We start from the raw sequence: 18,711 nt of genomic DNA on the forward strand, positions 1-18,711 counted from the left end.
ATCAGGCACCGTGTTGAATGGTTCCCTATAATGACGTAGGGCTGTCCAGGATTATTATTATATTTTTTTTTTTATTCCTCCTCCCCCGGCCGTACCTGTGAAAAAATCTATACTTAACTGCTCCCTACTGCTCCATTCTGGCTTGGGAGATGTCAGGACCTGGGACCGGAGGGCATATCTGAGGATCGGGGCATTGTGGAAAACTTGCTTGTTACATTTAAAGGGCTTTTCCAGTAATAATTAGATTTGATCTAGTGCTCGTAACCCGCCTCCTAAAACAGAAGATTCCTATTCACCTGTTCCACGCCGCGCTGGTCCCCCGCCGTGTCCATGTTCCGGTCCCTGGAGTGTTTGAATCCAGCGATGCATGGTTACATGCTCCACTGCAGCCAATGACTGGCTTCAGTAGCAACGTGCTGCTTGTGGCCACATCCCTGCTGAAGCCAATCATTGGCTGCAATGGAGCACGTGAAAATGCCCATGCAATGCCGGATGTCTGGGGTACCTCCTGACGAAGCCTACGTGGCGAAACACGTGTTGAGGTCGAAGCAGTGGGGGAACTGTGTCACCATTTTTCAGCAGCAACATGGGTAGGTAACATGGTATCTGTATTAGGGTGGGACTAGTGACTTACAGTTATTGTTATATGCCATCTTTATGAGTAGTATTGCACCGTCCAATTATACCCTACAGCATCCATTGCTGGGACGCTGTGAATAAGAGCTAGGTAGTTGTTCAACACTAGGGGACAGCAATTGCACCCGCAACTACTCCAATGTTCACAGCTTCTGTTTATTGTCTGTTACCTGCTGTATATGGTCACATTATCCCCCATTGTGATTCTCCACATTGCAGAGCACTTTTGTGGCCCAGTCTCCATGTTCTGTCCCTTTTGAGTCTCACCTGTAATGTTCATGTGATTTATAACAAATAAAATGAGATTTTTTTACCTTGTTAAATCCTTGCTCTTTTTTTGTACAAGTTGCAGTAAGTTGGTGAGTGAGGTTCGGTTTTTGGGTTATTGTAGGCTCTAACTGTCTGGGGTACATGGACACAGGCAGCATGGAGCAGGTAAGTAGGAATCTTGTGTTTGAAGACGCAGGCAGACATTAGATGACATGTAATTATTAACAAAAAAAACCCTTTAAGGAATTATTATTTTTTTGCTGGAAAATCCCTTTAAGTGAACAGGGTTAGCAGTTTTTTCAAATTTTTGGAAGGCCGCTACGTGAATAACCTGATAGACTGCAATGGTTGTAAAAACAGCTGATGTGAATGTAGCCTTGCATTACTGACGCTTTTTGTGAGAAAGTCAACAGTGTTAAAATTCAGTCCCTCAGGGGCCACTGCCGCGGGGATCGCACTCATCCATATGCACACACAGCACATGCCTATTGGCAAACCATGTATCACTGTATAAAAGAGAGTGATTTAAGAAGCGCAGCGCGGCTTTCGTGGCCCCTATTATTTATATATAATAATATTACTCTATTGTTAGGAGTGATTTACAATAGCCCCTCATTCCAGACCGTGGATCTTCCCCATAACGGTACACAACCTACATCTACTCTCTCAATAATAAAGTAGATGGGACGAGACCGTACGAAAATCTACTAAACAAATGAACGTACAGATTTCTTCCGCTTCAGATTTTGATCCAGCAATGCCTGGAGACCAAGACTTAGAAATCGGAATCTCTTTTTGACTCGGGTCACATTTATGCTTGTAAATCTTTTTCTCTATTAAACAGGCATAAAAAGAACTAAAACCGCGCAGGGATACGTCTCTGGCGACGACTTACATGTCTATTGTCTGGAAGTCCATTGTACCAGCCGACAAAGTCTCTGGCTGAATACACCCCTTGAAGCTGCTCTCCGGGGATCCCCAGCTCCCTCTTATCTTCTGCTCCATAGCTCTGAGGGAGACAATACGTAGAGAGAAACACAAAAACGTCGGGTTTAGTCAGGTCACAGGCATGGCAGCTTCATAGAGACGTAAAGGGCGACACAGAATTGGATAGTCGGGCGTTTGTCTTCTGTGGAGATAAGCGGCTACCAGAGTTGCCCTCTCATTATTGAGAACACATGCACGCTCAGCTGGATCAAGAGTGCAAGTACATGGGGGGCAATATTTACTACTCAGGTAGCGATCACATGTACCAAAACCACTGATGCCAGAGGCTGTTTAGACGGCAAATGAAGAATTTTGTGTCCGCATGAATTATGCATTTTGCTTGTTCATCGGATGATCGGCGGCATTTTTACACTGCCAGGGAATTGCTCACGAGCTTGCCTATGAACGCTCATTAGCAATTATCTGTGGGATTCTCGGCCGGTGTAAAGGGCCCTTAAGGATGGCTAACATTCTCCATTTACATATGGTACACGTAATTATATGGACCCAAAACAATTGCAGCCACTAGCTTTCCTCTTTAACCCCTTCACCCCCGGAGGTCGTTTTTTTTTTTTGCGTTTTCATTTTGCGCTCCCTGCCTTCCCAGAGCCATAACTTTTTTTTTATTTGTCTGTTCACATAGCCATATGAGGGCTTGTTTTTTGCGGGACAAGTTATACTTTCCAACGCCACCATTTAATATTGCATATGATGTAGTGGGAAGCGAGAAAAAAAAATTCAAATGGGGTGAAATGGCAAAAAAAAAGCAATTCAACCACAGTTCTACGGGTTTTTTATTTACGACGTTCGATGTGAGATAAAACTGACCACTTTTATTCTACAGGTCAGTACGAATCCGGCGATACCTTATATGTATAGTTTTTCTTGCGTTTTGCTAGTTTTAAAAAAAATTTAAAGTGGGAAAAAAAAACAAAATCTGTTTTATTTTTTTGTCGCCATATTTTGACCCCTGTAACTTTTTTGCAATCATGTGTTCGGAGCTGTATGGGGGCTCATTTTTTGCGGGCGATCTGAACTTTTCATTGATACCATTCTGGGTGTGTGTATGACTTTTTGATCACTTTTTATTCTGGCTCTCCCTGGCTGTAGTGCTGTCCAATCGCAGCGCTCACAGTGGTGGTGTAGTTGGAAGCGGCGGTGGAGGAGGAGGCGGTAGCCAACACTTTTTTTGTTGTTTTTTTCCTTTATTTATTTTTTATAAATTTGGGAATATCCCCAAAACATTAGGAACTAGAAAAGAGAATGCAAAGAGAAAGTGCGCTGCAGTATAACAATGGCTGGGTGCGGCCGGTATACATGTCTATTCTGCACAAGGTACGGACAAGTCCTGTGGAATCCATGCCTGGTTCATTTTAATGAACGTGAGCTTGTCCACGTTGGCAGTGGACAGGCGGCTGCGCTTGTCTGTGATGAGGCCCCATGCCGTGCTAAACACATGTTCGGACAATACACTGGCTGCAGGGCAGGCCAGCAACTCCAAGGTGTAAAGGGCAAGCTCGGGCCATGTGCCCAATTTGGAGACCCAGAAGTTGAATGGGGCAGACCCATCAGTCAGTACGTATAGGCATGTGCACACATACTGCTCCACCACATTACTGAAATGCTGCCTCCTGCTAAGACGTTCTGTATCAGCTGGTGGTGCTGGTTGGTGTGGCGTGCTGACAAAGCTTTTCCACATTTCGGCCATGCTAACTCTCCCTTGTGAGGTGCTGGCGGTGCCCCAGGTGCATTGGCGAGTTCTTCCTCCTCCTCTGATTTTGCCTTGTGCTTCCACTGAGCCCCCGCTGTCAGATGGGAATGCCATCAGCAGCGTGTCTATCAGCGTGCGCTTGTACTCGCGCATCTTCTGATCACGCTCCAGTGTTGGAATTAAGGACGGTACATTGTCCTTGTAGCGGGGATACAGCAGGGTGGCCACCCAGTAATCAGCACTGGTTAGAATGTGGGCAACTCGACGGTCAATGTGTAGGCACTGCAGCATGTAGTCGCTCATGTGTGCCAGGCTGCCCAAAGGCAACGACATGCTGTCCTCTGTGGGAGGTGTATCGTCTGTGTCCTCTGTATCCCCCTAACCATGGTCCAGTGATGCCCATGAGCTGCTTTGGGTGCCACCGTGCTGTGAACACGGCTCCTCCTCATCATCATCCTCCTCCTCCAGAACTGTGCCATGGCTGGACAATTGTGAACCTGGCCTCTGTTGGTGCAGGAACCCACCCTCCGAGCCACTTGTGAATGACTGGCATGATGTGGTTTTTTACCGTATTTTTCGCCCCATAAGACGCATTTTCCCCCCGCCAAAAGTTATGGAAGCGCTCATTAGTACCGGAGGAAGCGGTGAAGGCTCTTTACTCACCGCTTCCTGGTCCTCGGCTGTGAAGGCTGCGCACAGCGTGAGGGGACTCTGTGACACACAGCTGTCAGCAGGAGAAAGAAGAGCGTGCTGGAGGAGAGGAGCGGCGGCGGCCGGGAGCAGGAGAGGTAAGTGTTTTTTTATTTTATAAAACATACCTCAGGGGTCAGTATTACCTCAGGGGTCAGTATTACCTCAGGGGTCAGTATTAGGCCCTATTCTCTTCAATATATTTATTAATGATCTTGTAGAAGGCTTGCATAGTAAAATATCAATTTTCGCAGATGACACTAAACTGTGTAAAGTAATTAACACTGAAGAGGACAGTATACTACTACAGAGGGATCTGGATAGATTGGAGGCTTGGGCAGATAAGTGGCAGATGAGGTTTAACACTGACAAATGTAAAGTTATGCACATGGGAAGGAATAATGCAAGTCACCCGTACATACTAAATGGTAAAACACTCGGTAACACTGACATGGAAAAGGATCTAGGAATTTTAATAAACAGCAAACTAAGCTGCAAAAAACAGTGTCAGGCAGCGGCTGCCAAGGCCAATAAGATAATGGGTTGCATCAAAAGGGGCATAGATGCCCGTGATGAGAACATATTCCTACTACTTTACAAATCACTGGTCAGACCCCACATGGAGTACTGTGTACAGTTCTGGGCTCCTGTAAACAAGGCAGACATAGCAGAGCTGGAGAGGGTCCAGAGGAGGGCAACTAAAGTAATAACTGGAATGGGGCAACTACAGTACCCTGAAAGATTATCAAAATTAGGGTTATTCACGTTAGAAAAAAGACGACTGAGGGGAGATCTAATTACTATGTATAAATATATCAGGGGGCAGTACAGAGATCTATCCCATCATCTATTTATCCCCAGGACTGTGACTGTGACGAGGGGACATCCTCTGCGTTTGGAGGAAAGAAGGTTTCTACACAAACATAGAAAAGGGTTCTTTACGGTAAGAGCAGTGAGACTATGGAACTCTCTGCCTGTGGAGGTGGTGATGGTGAGTACAATAAAGGAATTCAAGAGGGGCCTGGATGTATTTCTGGAGTGTAATAATATTACAGGCTATAGCTACTAGAGAGGGGTCGTTGATCCAGGGAGTTATTCTGATTGCCTGATTGGAGTCGGGAAGGAATTTTTTATTCCCCTAAAGTGAGGAAAATTGGCTTCTACCTCACAGGGTTTTTTTGCCTTCCTCTGGATCAACTTGTAGGATGACAGGCCGAACTGGATGGACAAATGTCTTTTTTCGGCCTTATGTACTATGTTACTATGTTACTATGTTATAAGGCTGCTTAGGGATGAGGCAATGGGGGTGATGAGAGGCATAACATAAGGCTGATAATGGGGGCTAATAAGAGGCATAAGGACTGATATGGGGGCTGATATGGGGCTGATGAGAGGCATAGGGGCTGATGAGAGACATGGAGGCTGATGAAAGGCATGGGGCTCTTATCTGAGGTCTGATTGGGGGTCTTATTAACATTGGGGGTTTGATTGGGGCTGTCAGCTTAGGTCTTATTAACATTGGGGGTCTGATTGGTGGTCTGACCTGAGGTATAATGAAAAATATTTTTTTTCTTATTGTCTTCCTCTAAATCCTAGGTGCGTCTTATGGGCAGGTGCATCTTAAAGGGCGAAAAATACAGTAATTTTCTGTATAAAATGAAGCGACCAAAAACGGCGAATCGGCCTTTTTGACGCTTTTTTCTGTTTTGCTGTTTGCCGTATGGGGAATATATTTTTATACTATGAGCGTTTTCGCACATCGCAACACCCATGATGTGTATTTTTTTTTTAACTTTTTTTAGTTTTAATTTGAGAAAAGGGGGTGCGATTTGAATTTTTATGTTTTTTTATTTTATTTTTTTACACTTCTGAACTATAACAATCAATCATCTGATTGCTATTATCATAGACTCCAATGCACTTGCATTGGAGTCTATGATGATTTTACTACTTTCCTATGGAGCCCTATTACAGGCAAGGGCTCCATAGGAAATACTTTGCAGCAGCCTCCTGTCATTCACAAAGGCAGGGGCTGCTGCACACAAGCTCTGGCTCCTCCGATCGCCCCACGGGGGAGCTGGAGCACCACCGAAAGCGCGCAATTTCGGTTTTCAGCGCACTCAGATGCCGTAGTCAGGATTGACCACGACATCTGAGGGGTTAAATGTCCGCGATCGGCATTACTGCCGGTTGCCGACATGAGCCGCGGGAGTCTGCTATAAGAAGCAGATGGCCACCCGCGGCTATGGCGCCCGCAGCAATCAGGAGTGGGCGCCATCTTTAAAGAACCGGCCAGCGCCGTACTATTACGGCACTGGTCGAGAAAGGGTTAAAAGGGCTCTCCAGGATTTAAAGGGCATCTGTCAGCAGATTTGTACCTAAGAAACTGGCTGATGTGTTGCACTTGGAAGGCATCTGTATTGATCCCACGTTCATATGTGCCCGCATTGCTGAGAAAAATGATGTTTTAATATATGCAAATGAGAATCTAGGAGCAACGGGGGCGTTGCCTTCACTCCTAGAGACTCTTCTCTCTCTCTCTGCAACTGACGCGCCCTCTGCACTTTAATCGCCAGGGCCAGGTGTGATGACGTTTTCACTGCCTGGTCCTATCAATCAAAATGGAGAGGGCGTGGCAGTTGCAGAGAGAGCAGAGCCTCTAGGTGTAACGGCAACGCCCCCGTTGCTCCTAGAGGCTCACATGCATATATTACAACTTCATTTTTCTCAGCAATGCGGGCACATATGAACATGGGACCAACACAGATGTCTTCAGCTGCCAAGCGCACATGTAACAGGTCAGCCAGTGTCATAGGTACAAATCTGCTGACAGATGCCCTTTAACAACTGATATCAGATCGGCGGGGGCCCGATGCCTCACACCACCACGATCAAGTGTTCGGGAGTAGCTCTGGTGCCGAAACTACACAGCTCCGCCCCCACCAATCTAACATTGATGGCTTATCCTAGCAATAGGTCATCAATTATTAAATCCTCGAAAACCTCTTTAAAGGCCTTATTCACACATCAGAGTTTGGTCAGTGATTTCCATCAGTGATTGTGAGCCAACTCCAGGACTGGAGCCTCCACAGAGATGAGATATAGTGGGAACATCTGCTCCTGTTATGTGTATTTGACCTGCACCTGGTTTGGGCTCACAGTCACAGATGGAAATCACTGACCAAATAACTGAAGTGTGAACTAGGCCTAATAAGTACCTCAATATCACTGCCATTCTCATCCCCTTCAGATGTTTGACACAGCTGCACTACATACAGTATCTACTTTGCAGCAGAGGCTTTGCGTGTCGTATGGTTCCGTTAGCTATAGTACCGATATAGTATGGTCCGTCAGATGAGTCTCCCGGCTAAAGGTTTAAAGGGGTTGTTCAGCCACCTAATTAAAAAGCAAACTTAGAAGGCCACAAAATAAAAAAAGTAGTAATACTTGTCTTAACCATTCCCAATGCTTCGAGGGTCCCCTATGGATCTCTGCTCATCGACACAGATGTGACTGCTGCAGCCAATTACTAATGGTGATCTCACTGGTGCCGACATGCCGCCGCTATAGCTGCTGTGGTCACACACAAATCATCACTGGAGCAAGAAGAACAGAGGCTGGTGGAGGAACTGAAAGGAGGCGGCACAGGAGCAGAGGCGGATGGGCAAGGTATTATTTTGTTTACTATTTTATAGCATTCTAATTTCTTTCTTTTCTTTTTTTTAAATATGAGGTGGCTGGATGACCCCTTTAAACTAATGGGAGAGAAAAAAAACACCAGCAACATTTCAAGTACCCTTTAATTGACTCTCAGCACTCACCAGCACTACAGCATGATAGGCTTCCTGCAGCTCCTCGACGGTCACATCTCTTCCGACTGTCACATTTCCTAAGAAGTTGCAGCGCTCAGATTTGGCAGTTTGTGTAAAAGTGTTAATAACATTCTGTATGGAGATAAAGAAGCAGAATAAATGCATTGAATTAAACAGTAATGAACTGCGTGCTTCCCCACTGACGTGTACAATCTGGTAATTTCTCCCTGGTAAGTGACACTTTCTCAGACCTGGCTATAAGTCCAGATGTTGGCAATTGTAGATGTAGGGACTAGAAATAAAAGGTGAAGAAGTGCCGCCACTAGGTCCCCTGGGGCTGCAGCAGTTACACATTGTCTTGGCTGCAGCGGTGACGTCCAATATACTGTACGTGACTGCTGCAGACAATACCTGGGACCATATACCGAGTCCAGTGAGCGGTGGCGCTGGATCTGAGGGGCTTGCTAATAAGTTTAATATTTTTTTATTATTCCAACAACATCTCTGCAGTTCAAATTTTAAAGTGTACCTCTAAATATACACCTTTTCATAAACGAATAGTACAAGCGAAGATAAACTCCCTCAAACATCTTTTAGAGAAAAATGCCTCTTTCTACACTTATCAGGCTCCTCCCCTCATCCTCTTGCACTGATCACTTACTCTGGACTCACTGATTACATTCATTTTCAAAGAAGAGATGGCGCTTTCGCTTCAATGAGAGAGCAGGTTACTGTTGCCCATAGGAGTCTATGGAAAGTGGAGTGAGGAAGAGGAGGCAAGAGCTGGAGACCATAGAAGAGGAAATCCTTCTGCCCTATCACACTGTAGCATGCCCTCAAAAGCAGCAGCATGGATGACATTATACAGCAGTACCAAAGCAGTGTTGCTGTGAATTCAGCACTGGGGTGAGATAGAAAACTTGCTGGAGCCAGCAGGGGCATCTCAAGTGTGTCACTCACTCTCGCTTTCTCTCTGCAGCTGCTTCTTCCTCCTATCCCCCTCCACATACAGTGCCTTGAAAAAGTATTCATACCCCTTGAACTTTTCCACATTTTTTTCACATTACACCCACAAACTTAAATGTATTATATTGGGATTTTATCTGACAGACTAACACAAAGTAGCAAGTATTTGTGAAGAGAGAATGATACATGGTTTTAAAAATTTTGAAAAAATCTAAATCTGAAAAGTGTGACGTGCTTTTGTATTCAGCCCCTGTACTCCGATAGCCCTAAAGAAATCTAGTGTGACCAATTGCCTTCAGAAGTCACCTAATTAGTAAATCGAGTCCTGTGTGTAATTTATTCTGCTGTTCTGTGAAGGCCTCAGAAGTTTGTTAGAGAATATTTTTTTAATCAGATAGTTCTTTATTATGGTTTTTCAATCTTTTTAACATCATTATGTCATGCTTGTAGACAAAAAGTATATCCATTGTCAGATACATACAATAAATGTAGAACAAAACATATGAATACATAGTCAAGTGATATATCCAAGCATATAGTCTTACAATATAAACACCCTTAACCACCTCCCGACCATGTAACGCACGGATGCGTCCGGAAGGTGGTTGATTCATTCCTCCTGGACGCATCCGTGCGTCATCTCGCGAGACGCAAGATTTCCTGTGAGCGCGCGCACACAGGCGCGCGCGTTCACAGGATCGGAAGGTAAGAGAGTGGATCTCCAGCCTGCCAGCGGCGATCGTTCGCTGGCAGGCTGGAGATGCGATTTTTTTAACCCCTAACAGGTATATTAGGCGCTGTTTTGATAACAGCGTCTAATATACCTGCTACCTGGTCCTCTGGTGGTCCCTTTTGTTTGAATCGACCACCAGAGGACACAGGTAGCTCAGCAATATGTAGCACCAAGCACCACACTACACTATACCCCCCCCGTCACTTATTAACCCCTTATTCACCCCTGATCACCCCATATAGACTCCCTGATCACCCCCCTGTCATTGTTAACCCCCCTGTAAGGCTGCATTCAGATGTCCGTATGATTTTTACGGATCCACTGATACATGGATCGGATCAGCAAAACACATACGGACATCTGAATGCAGCCTTACAGGGGGGTGATCAATGACGGGGGTGATCACCCCATATAGACTCCCTGATCACCCCCCTGTCATTGATCACCCCCCTGTCATTGATCACCCCCCTGTAAGGCTCCATTCAGACATTTTTTTGGCCCAAGTTAGCGGAAATATATATATTTTTTCTTACAAAGTCTCATATTCCACTAACTTGTGTCAAAAAATAAAATCTCACATGAACTCACCATACCCCTCACGGAATCCAAATGCGTAAAAATTTTTAGACATTTATATTCCAGACTTCTTCTCACGCTTTAGGGCCCCTAGAATGCCAGGGCAGTATAAATACCCCACATGTGACCCCATTTCGGAAAGAAGACACCCCAAGGTATTCCGTGAGGGGCATATTGAGTCCATGAAAGATTGAAATTTTTGTCCCAAGTTAGCGGAAAGGGAGACTTTGTGAGAAAAAAAAATAAAATATAAATTTCCGCTAACTTGTGCCAAAAAAAAAATATTTCTATGAACTCGCCATGCCCCTCATTGAATACCTTGGGGTGTCTTCTTTCCAAAATGGGGTCACATGTGGGGTATTTATACTGCCCTGGCATTCTAGGGGCCCTAAAGCGTGAGAAGAAGTCTGGGATCCAAATGTCTAAAAATGCCCTCATAAAAGGAATGTGGGCCCCTTTGCGCATCTAGGCTGCAAAAAAGTGTCACACATCTGGTATCGCCGTACTCAGGAGAAGTTGGGCGATGTGTTTTGGGGTGTCATTTTACATATACCCATGCTGGGTGAGATAAATATCTTGCTCAAATGCCAACTTTGTATAAAAAATGGGAAAAGTTGTCTTTTGCCGAGATATTTCTCTCACCCAGCATGAGTATATGTAAAAAGACACCCCAAAACACATTGCCCAACTTTTTCTGAATACGGCGATACCACATGTGTGACACTTTTTTGCAGCCTAGCTGGGCAAAGGGGCCCACATTCCAAAGAGCACCTTTCGGATTTCACAGGTCATTTACCTACTTACCACACATTAGGGCCCCTAGAATGCCAGGGCAGTATAACTACCCCACAAGTGACCCCATTTTGGAAAGAAGACACCCCAAGGTATTCCGTGAGGGGCATGGTGAGTTCCTCGAATTTTTTATTTTTTGTCACAAGTTAGCGGAAAATGATGATTTTTTTAATTTTTTTTCCCTTACAAAGTCTCATATTCCACTAAATTGTGACAAAAAATAAAAACTTCCATGAACTCACTATGCCCATCACGAAATACCTTGGGGTGTCTTCTTTCCAAAATGGGGTCACTTGTGGGGTAGTTATACTGCCCTGGCATTTTAGGGGCCGAATGCGTGAGAAGTGGTTTGAAATCAAAATCTGTAAAAAATGGCCGGTGAAATCCGAAAGGTGCTCTTTGGAATGTGGGCCCCTTTGCCCACCTAGGCTGCAAAAAAGTGTCACACATCTGGTATCCCCGTACTCAGGAGAAGTTGGGCAATGTGTTTTGGGGTGTCGTTTTACATATACCCATGCTGGGTGAGAGAAATATCTTGGCAAAAGACAACTTTTCCCATTTTTTTATACAAAGTTGGCATTTGACCGAGATATTTATCTCACCCAGCATGGGTATATGTAAAATGACACCCCAAAACACATTGCCCAACTTCTCCTGAGTACGGGGATACCAGATGTGTGACACTTTTTTGCAGCCTTTCGGATTTCACCGGCCATTTTTTACAGATTTTAATTTCAAACTACTTACCACACATTAGGGCCCCTAGAATCCCAGGGCAGTATAACTACCCCACAAGTGACCCCATTTTGGAAAGAAGATACCCCAAGGTATTCGCTGATGGGCATAGTGAGTTCATGGTAGTTTTTATTTTTTGTCACAAGTTAGTGGAATATGAGACTTTGTAAGAAAAAAAAATAAAAAATCATCATTTTCCGCTAAACACATTCCGCTAAACACATTTTTTGTCACAAGTTAGTGGAAAATGATGATTTTTTTTAATTTTTTTTCCTTACAAAGTCTCATATTCCACTAAATTGTGACAAAAAATAAAAACTTCCATGAACTCACTATGCCCATCACGGAATACCTTGGGGTGTCTTCTTTCCAAAATGGGGTCACTTGTGGGGTAGTTATACTGCCCTGGCATTCTAGGGGCCCAAATGTGTGGGAAGTATTTTGAAATCAAAATGTGTAAAAAATGGCCGGTGAAATCCAAAAGGTGCTCTTTGGAATGTGGGCCCCTTTGCCCACCTAGGCTGCAAAAAAGTGTCACACATGTGGTATCTCCGTACTCAGGAGAAGTTGGGCAATGTGTTTTGGGGTGTCATTTTACATATACCCATGCTGGGTGAGATAAATATCTTGGTCAAATGCCAACTTTGTATAAAAAAATTGGAAAAGTTGTCTTTTGCCAAGATATTTCTCTCACCCAGCATGGGTATATGTAAAATGACACCCCAAAACACATTGCCCAACTTCTCCTGAGTACGGAGATACCACATGTGTGACACTTTTTTGCAGCCTAGGTGGGCAAAGGGGCCCACATTCCAAAGAGCACCTTTCGGATTTCACCGGCCATTTTTTACACATTTTGATTTCAAACTACTTACCACACATTTGGGCCCCTAGAATGCCAGGGCAGTATAACTACCCCACAAGTGACCCCATTTTGGAAAGAAGACACCCCAAGGTATTCGCTGATGGGCATAATGAGTTCATGGAAGTTTTTATTTTTTGTCACAAGTTAGTGGAATATGAGACTTTGTAAGAAAAAATAAAAAAAAAAATCATCATTTTCCGCTAACTTGTGACAAAAAATAAAAAGTTCTATGAACTCACTATGCTCATCAGCGTATACCTTAGGGTGTCTACTTTCCGAAATGGGGTCATTTGTGGGGTGTTTGTACTGTCTGGGCATTGTAGAACCTCAGGGAACATGACAGGTGCTCAGAAAGTCAGAGCTGCTTCAAAAAGCGGAAATTCACATTTTTGTACCATAGTTTGTAAACGCTATAACTTTTACCCAAACCATTTTTTTTTTACCCAAACATTTTTTTTTATCAAAGACATGTAGAACAATAAATTTAGAGCAAAATTTATATATGGATGTCGTTTTTTTTGCAAAATTTTACAACTGAAAGTGAAAAATGTCATTTTTTTGCAAAAAAATCATTAAATTTCGATTAATAACAAAAAAAGTAAAAATGTCAGCAGCAATGAAATACCACCAAATGAAAGCTCTATTAGTGAGAAGAAAAGGAGGTAAAATTAATTTGGGTGGTAAGTTGCATGACCGAGCAATAAACGGTTAAAGTAGTGTAGGTCAGAAGTGTAAAAAGTGGCCTGGTCATTAAGGGTGTTTAAGCACTGGGGGCTGAGGTGGTTAAAGTGGTCAATAAAACCTCCCATTAACAGGTAACCCCCCCCCCCTCCTCTAACCCTACAAGAGCTGGACACAGTTATGGTAATCCCATCAATTCCTTCTGTAATATTTAGCAATGCCAACCGTGAATAGCGCGAAGCCCTCCACTATTAGCAAGTTCCATTTCTTTCATCTCCTCCCCTGGGGTGTCGGCACCGTAAACCTCATTAGCAATCCATCACACAACACTGTCCTCCAATTTCATACATGCACATAGAATATCTCCAACAAGCATCCATACCCACTTTAAAACCATACCCTGGCCTAACTCCTTTTAAGCTGACCTGCAACCATTTTTGGAATACACATAGCACATGCAATAACCACTGTGATCTTTTTTCCATTTTTATTTCCAATTCATACTTAACCTCCACACTCCGTACACTCACCTAGCACACAATAAACCTCTTGTGAGCGCTAACCAGGGACTACAGCATCCAGAATGATCAATCCAGCTTCCCCATATCGCCTCAAATTTGGACAGATTTTTTCTTTTTTGGTATACTCCCCTTTCCAGGCGAATCACCATACTTAATCTAGTAACGTATTCCGAGATATCTGGGGGTATTGATTGTATCCATTTTGCCGCTAACGTTTTCCTTGCCTGGTATAACATTCTCCCTATTCCAGTTGCTATAACAGATTGTAGATTATCTTCCGGTATTATGCCCAATAGGCACAACTTAGGGTCTAGGGTAAAATTGGCACTATATACCTTGTTTACTAGGTGTACTACAGCCTTCCAATACGAGGTCAATGAAGGGCATGCCCACAACATATGAAGTAGATCTGCCTCAACACTTCCACATTTCGGACAAGCCGGACTGTCTCTACAGCCTATTTTATATAAAAACACTAGGGTCTTGTAAACTCTATAGATTAAGTACAAATGGGATAGCCGCGCCGCCTCACTAAGGGATAAACACCTCCTCCCATTGCGCATCCGTAACGCTACCCACATCTCTTTCCCAGTGTTGTCTACTTTTGAGGGGTATCCTTTAAGAAAGTCCTCTAACAAGGTTTGATATATCATGGAAATCGCTCCCTTTACCGGTCCTGCATTAACCGCTGCGCCTAACATCTGATTAGATACAAACGTCACCGTGGTTGTTTTGGACTGAGATTCCAATGCATGCCTAAGTTGCAAATACTCGTAGAACTGTGTAGAGGGCAACCCAAATTCAGAACATAACTGCTGGTATTGCTTTAGGATCCCATTGGAGTAAATATGGCCTAAATTCCATATCCCTTTACTTTCCCACTGTGAATACCCATTCAAGCCAATCAATCATGAAGCACCGAGATGTTCCATAAAGGTGAGATATTCATTAGCCCCGCTATCCCTAAGATATTTTTTGCCTTAACCCATACTTTTCTCATAAGTTGTAGAATTGGAATATGCCCAACTTCCCCTTTTACTTCTCCTTCTATAGCTGCTAATGGGGGGAGACCTATTCGAGACCCACCCCATCAGCCGACCATTTTTCCCCCCCAATTCACTCATCGCTCCCCACCCCTTAAAGTGTTGTAGTTGGGCTGATAAAAAATATAGCATAGGGTTGGGTAGAGCCAAACCACCTGCATTTTTATTTCTCTGTAGAGTTTCGTATTTGATCCTGCCTCTATTATTTTTCCAGATAAAAAAACGAAACAGTTGTTGTATCTTATAAAAATAATGTGCAGGAATCCATACAGGGGAATTGTGCAAAATATATAGCAGCTGGGGCATTAGAATCATCTTCAGCAAGTTGCCTCTACCTACCAATGATAATGGTAATTTGTGCCAGGTGGCAATCTTACGTTTGAACTTTCCTATCAGAGGTATTAGATTATTAGAGATATAATCACCAGGGTTCATCGATACCATCACTCCGAGGTATTTAAAAGAGTGTACTACTTTGAGCTCAGAGAAATTGGCATTATGGGTTTGCACTTGCGAAGATATTGGGAGGATCACTGATTTATCCCAATTTATGAGAAGTCCAGACTGGCCACCAAACTCCGAAATTATAGAGATTATAGAATCCATGGAGTCAGCTAAATCACCTACATAGATCAGCATATCGTCCGGGTATAAAGATACACGTTCTCCCGAAAGCTGGACTGTTGCATGCTTTATGGGAATGCCCCAAGGTGCAATCGCTGTGGCAAGCGGTCAGTGGAGACAATAGAGGAGGTCTGGGGAGAGATAGTGGGACTAACGCCGCAGCAATGCATTTTCCATTATATACCCAAAAACCAGGAAGAGGAATTGGGGGCTGTGGTTACGAAGGGAGGAGTACATCTTTTGTTGATGTCAGTGAAGAAGTCTCTTTCACGTCACTGGTTGGAAGTCGAGGTACCATCATGGGATGAGATAGTAGGGACTATGAAGAATGTTCTATATCTGGAAAGACTAGAGGTAGAACAAGACAAGGAGCGATTGATTGAGAAATTCATAAAAAAATGGAGGGGATTCATAGAGAAGCTATTGTCGAGTTGCAAAATTCAGGAACTTATGGCCCCCTTCAAACTGACTAAATGGTACCTGGAATCGCAACTAGCGAATAGATTGGGGAAGTTGGAAGCATAGTTCGATGCAAGGGATATTCAAGCGTAAGGTATGATGTACACTTGTACGGGTTAAATACTGTCACCGATATAGTCTCAGATTAGTGTTCATGAGTTGGGTTGTATTAGAGAGGGAGGGTTTGGGAAGAGGGTGGAGGGAAGGTAAGGGTTTTGGGACAAAAAAATTGTGAAAATGTGATTTGGGAACCATGTAATTACATCTGTATGTAAAATGATGTTTGCCACAAAAATGTCATCCATGACTCAATACCTGCATATGTATTGTATGGAACCTCTCATTTCAATAATGAGAATATAAAAAAAAAAAAAAAAAAAAAAAAAAAGAAGATACACGTTCTTCTATGGAGCCCCTCACTAGCCCCCTTATCAGTGGCGTAGACCTTAGGAGACATGCAAACGGTTCTATTGCTAACGCAAACAATAGGGGAGACAACGGGCAGCCTTGCTTCGTCCCCCTCTCCAGAGCTATTGCAGGTGACAGCTGACCATTCACGCTAATTCTAGCCCTAGGCTCATAATATAGAAGCTTGACCCATCTTAGAAATCCCGATCCGAAGCCCATCCTATTCATGACTGCCCAAAGATATTCCCACTCGACGCTGTCAAAAGCTTTGGCAGCGTCAAGTGAGACCACAGCAGCTCTACTATCCTGTCCATCTCTTCCCTCCAGCTGGAGATTCAGGAATAATCGCCTAAGATTCAAGGCCGTAGATTTTCCAGGCATGAATCCAGATTGATCATCGTGGAAAATAGTTTGAATAACCCTAATTAAGCGATTGGCCAAAACTTTAGCAAGAAGTTTTACATCCACTGTCAGGAGAGAGAGATGGGCCTATAGGAATCTACAAGTGAGGGGTCTTTGCCTGATTTGGGTATCACTACTACTATCGCTTCTCTCATGGAGCAAGGCAACCTACCCTCTCGATAGGCATCTTTAAAAACCGTTAGAAGCTGCGGAAGTAATAGTTCCCCATGTTTCTTATAGAATTCCCCAGGAATGCCATCCCCACCCGGCGCCTTTTCATTAGGGATGGAGTTCAGCGCCATTTCTAATTCCTCCAACACTATATCTTCATCAAGAAGCAACCTATTCTCTTCAGATAAGACTGGGATATTTATCCCTTCCAAATAGTTAGTTCTATCAGATGCATTGGTGACCAGTCTGGACCTATACACTTCCCTAAAATGAGCTTATAACTCTCCCAGAATATTCTCATCTCCTGTTACTAGTTGTCCTCCAGTTCCTCTAATTGAGGCTATACAGGAAGGACCAGCTTGTGCTTTAGTCACAGTAGCCAATAAGTGACTCGCACTTTCCCCTTCAGCAAAGTATCTCTGAATCACAAAGAGACGCTTATCCTCTGCCCTAGTTTGAATGTGTTCTTTCAAAAGCTTTTGAGCTTCCTTCCAATGTGCCTCATTAGTCGATGTGGGCTGTTCTACAAATTTAGCTTCTAAATGCGGAACTCTATCTGAAAGCTCCCTATCCAGAACTCGGCTCTTAGATTTTTTAATACTAATATGTTTAATATATAGTCCCCTAACATACGCCTTTAGGGCGTCCTAAACAGTCGCCACCGGTGCAGAAACTACATTAATAGTTAAATAGTCAGTAATGGCCCTAGAGATATCAGTTCCTGTATCCACTATCGATAACCAAAATGGGTTTAAACGCCAGATAGGCCGAGTAGTACGTAATTGCCTCCCCACTTCCAACGTAATCAATAGTGGAGAATGGTCAGATATACTACGAGGCAAATATGAGATCTCTTTTGTCAGTGTTACTAAGGCTGAGGATCCAATTGCTAAATCTATTCTGGATAAGGAGTTGTGCGAAGATGAGTAACATGAATACTGACGCCGACCAGGATGTATGGTTCTCTAAATGTCACATAAATCTACTTCCGATAGCAGTCTTGCCAGAGAAGTAGGGGTATTAGTGTAATTTCCTGATCCATTGTGGAATTTATCCAGAGAGCCGTCAATATACATGTTAAAATCTCCCACAATTAATATAGGGACTGACGGGAACTTAGACGTAAATGTAATAATCATCTTCATAATTTCAGCCGAATATGGAGGGGGAATATATACAGCCACCAAAATAATCCTGAATTGGGAGCACTGTTCAATTCATCATCCAACAATGGAATGAGTATGACATAACGGCAAACCTACCAAGACATGGCCGTCCACCTAAACTGACAGCCCAGGCATGGAGAGCACTAATTGGTCACTCTGAAGGAGATCTGGTCTTTATGAACGAGTGGCAAGAAGAAAGCTGTTTTTGAAAGCAAGCCATAAGAAGTCCCATTTGCAGTTTGCCACATGCCATGCAGGGGACACAGCAAACATGTGGAAGAGGGTGCTCTGGTCAGATGACACCAAAATTTAACTTTTGGGCCTTAATCCAATGTGTGGCAGAAAACTAACACTGCCCATCACCCTGAAAACACCATTGCCACCGTGACACATGGTATTCATGTGTTAGAATGGCCCAGTCACAGTCCAGACCTAAATCCTATTGAGACTCAATGGCAAGACT

General features: G+C 43.6%; 1 protein-coding gene across 2 annotated transcripts in view; it reads right to left on the minus strand.

The window, feature by feature from the left end:
• The window catches only part of FDXR (ferredoxin reductase), a 50,060-nt gene that overhangs the window by 14,650 nt on the left and 16,699 nt on the right, over positions 1-18,711 (minus strand). For both annotated transcript variants that reach the window (XM_040435710.1, XM_040435711.1), the window contains exons 4-5: positions 8,116-8,238; positions 1,802-1,915 (exon numbers count right to left, since the gene is read on the minus strand). In XM_040435710.1, coding sequence (XP_040291644.1) covers positions 1,802-1,915; positions 8,116-8,238 — 237 coding nt within the window. The remainder of the gene's footprint in view (positions 1-1,801; positions 1,916-8,115; positions 8,239-18,711) is intronic.

The sequence above is a fragment of the Bufo bufo genome, chromosome 6, assembly GCF_905171765.1.
Source record: "Bufo bufo chromosome 6, aBufBuf1.1, whole genome shotgun sequence".
NCBI classification, from domain to species: domain Eukaryota; kingdom Metazoa; phylum Chordata; class Amphibia; order Anura; family Bufonidae; genus Bufo; species Bufo bufo.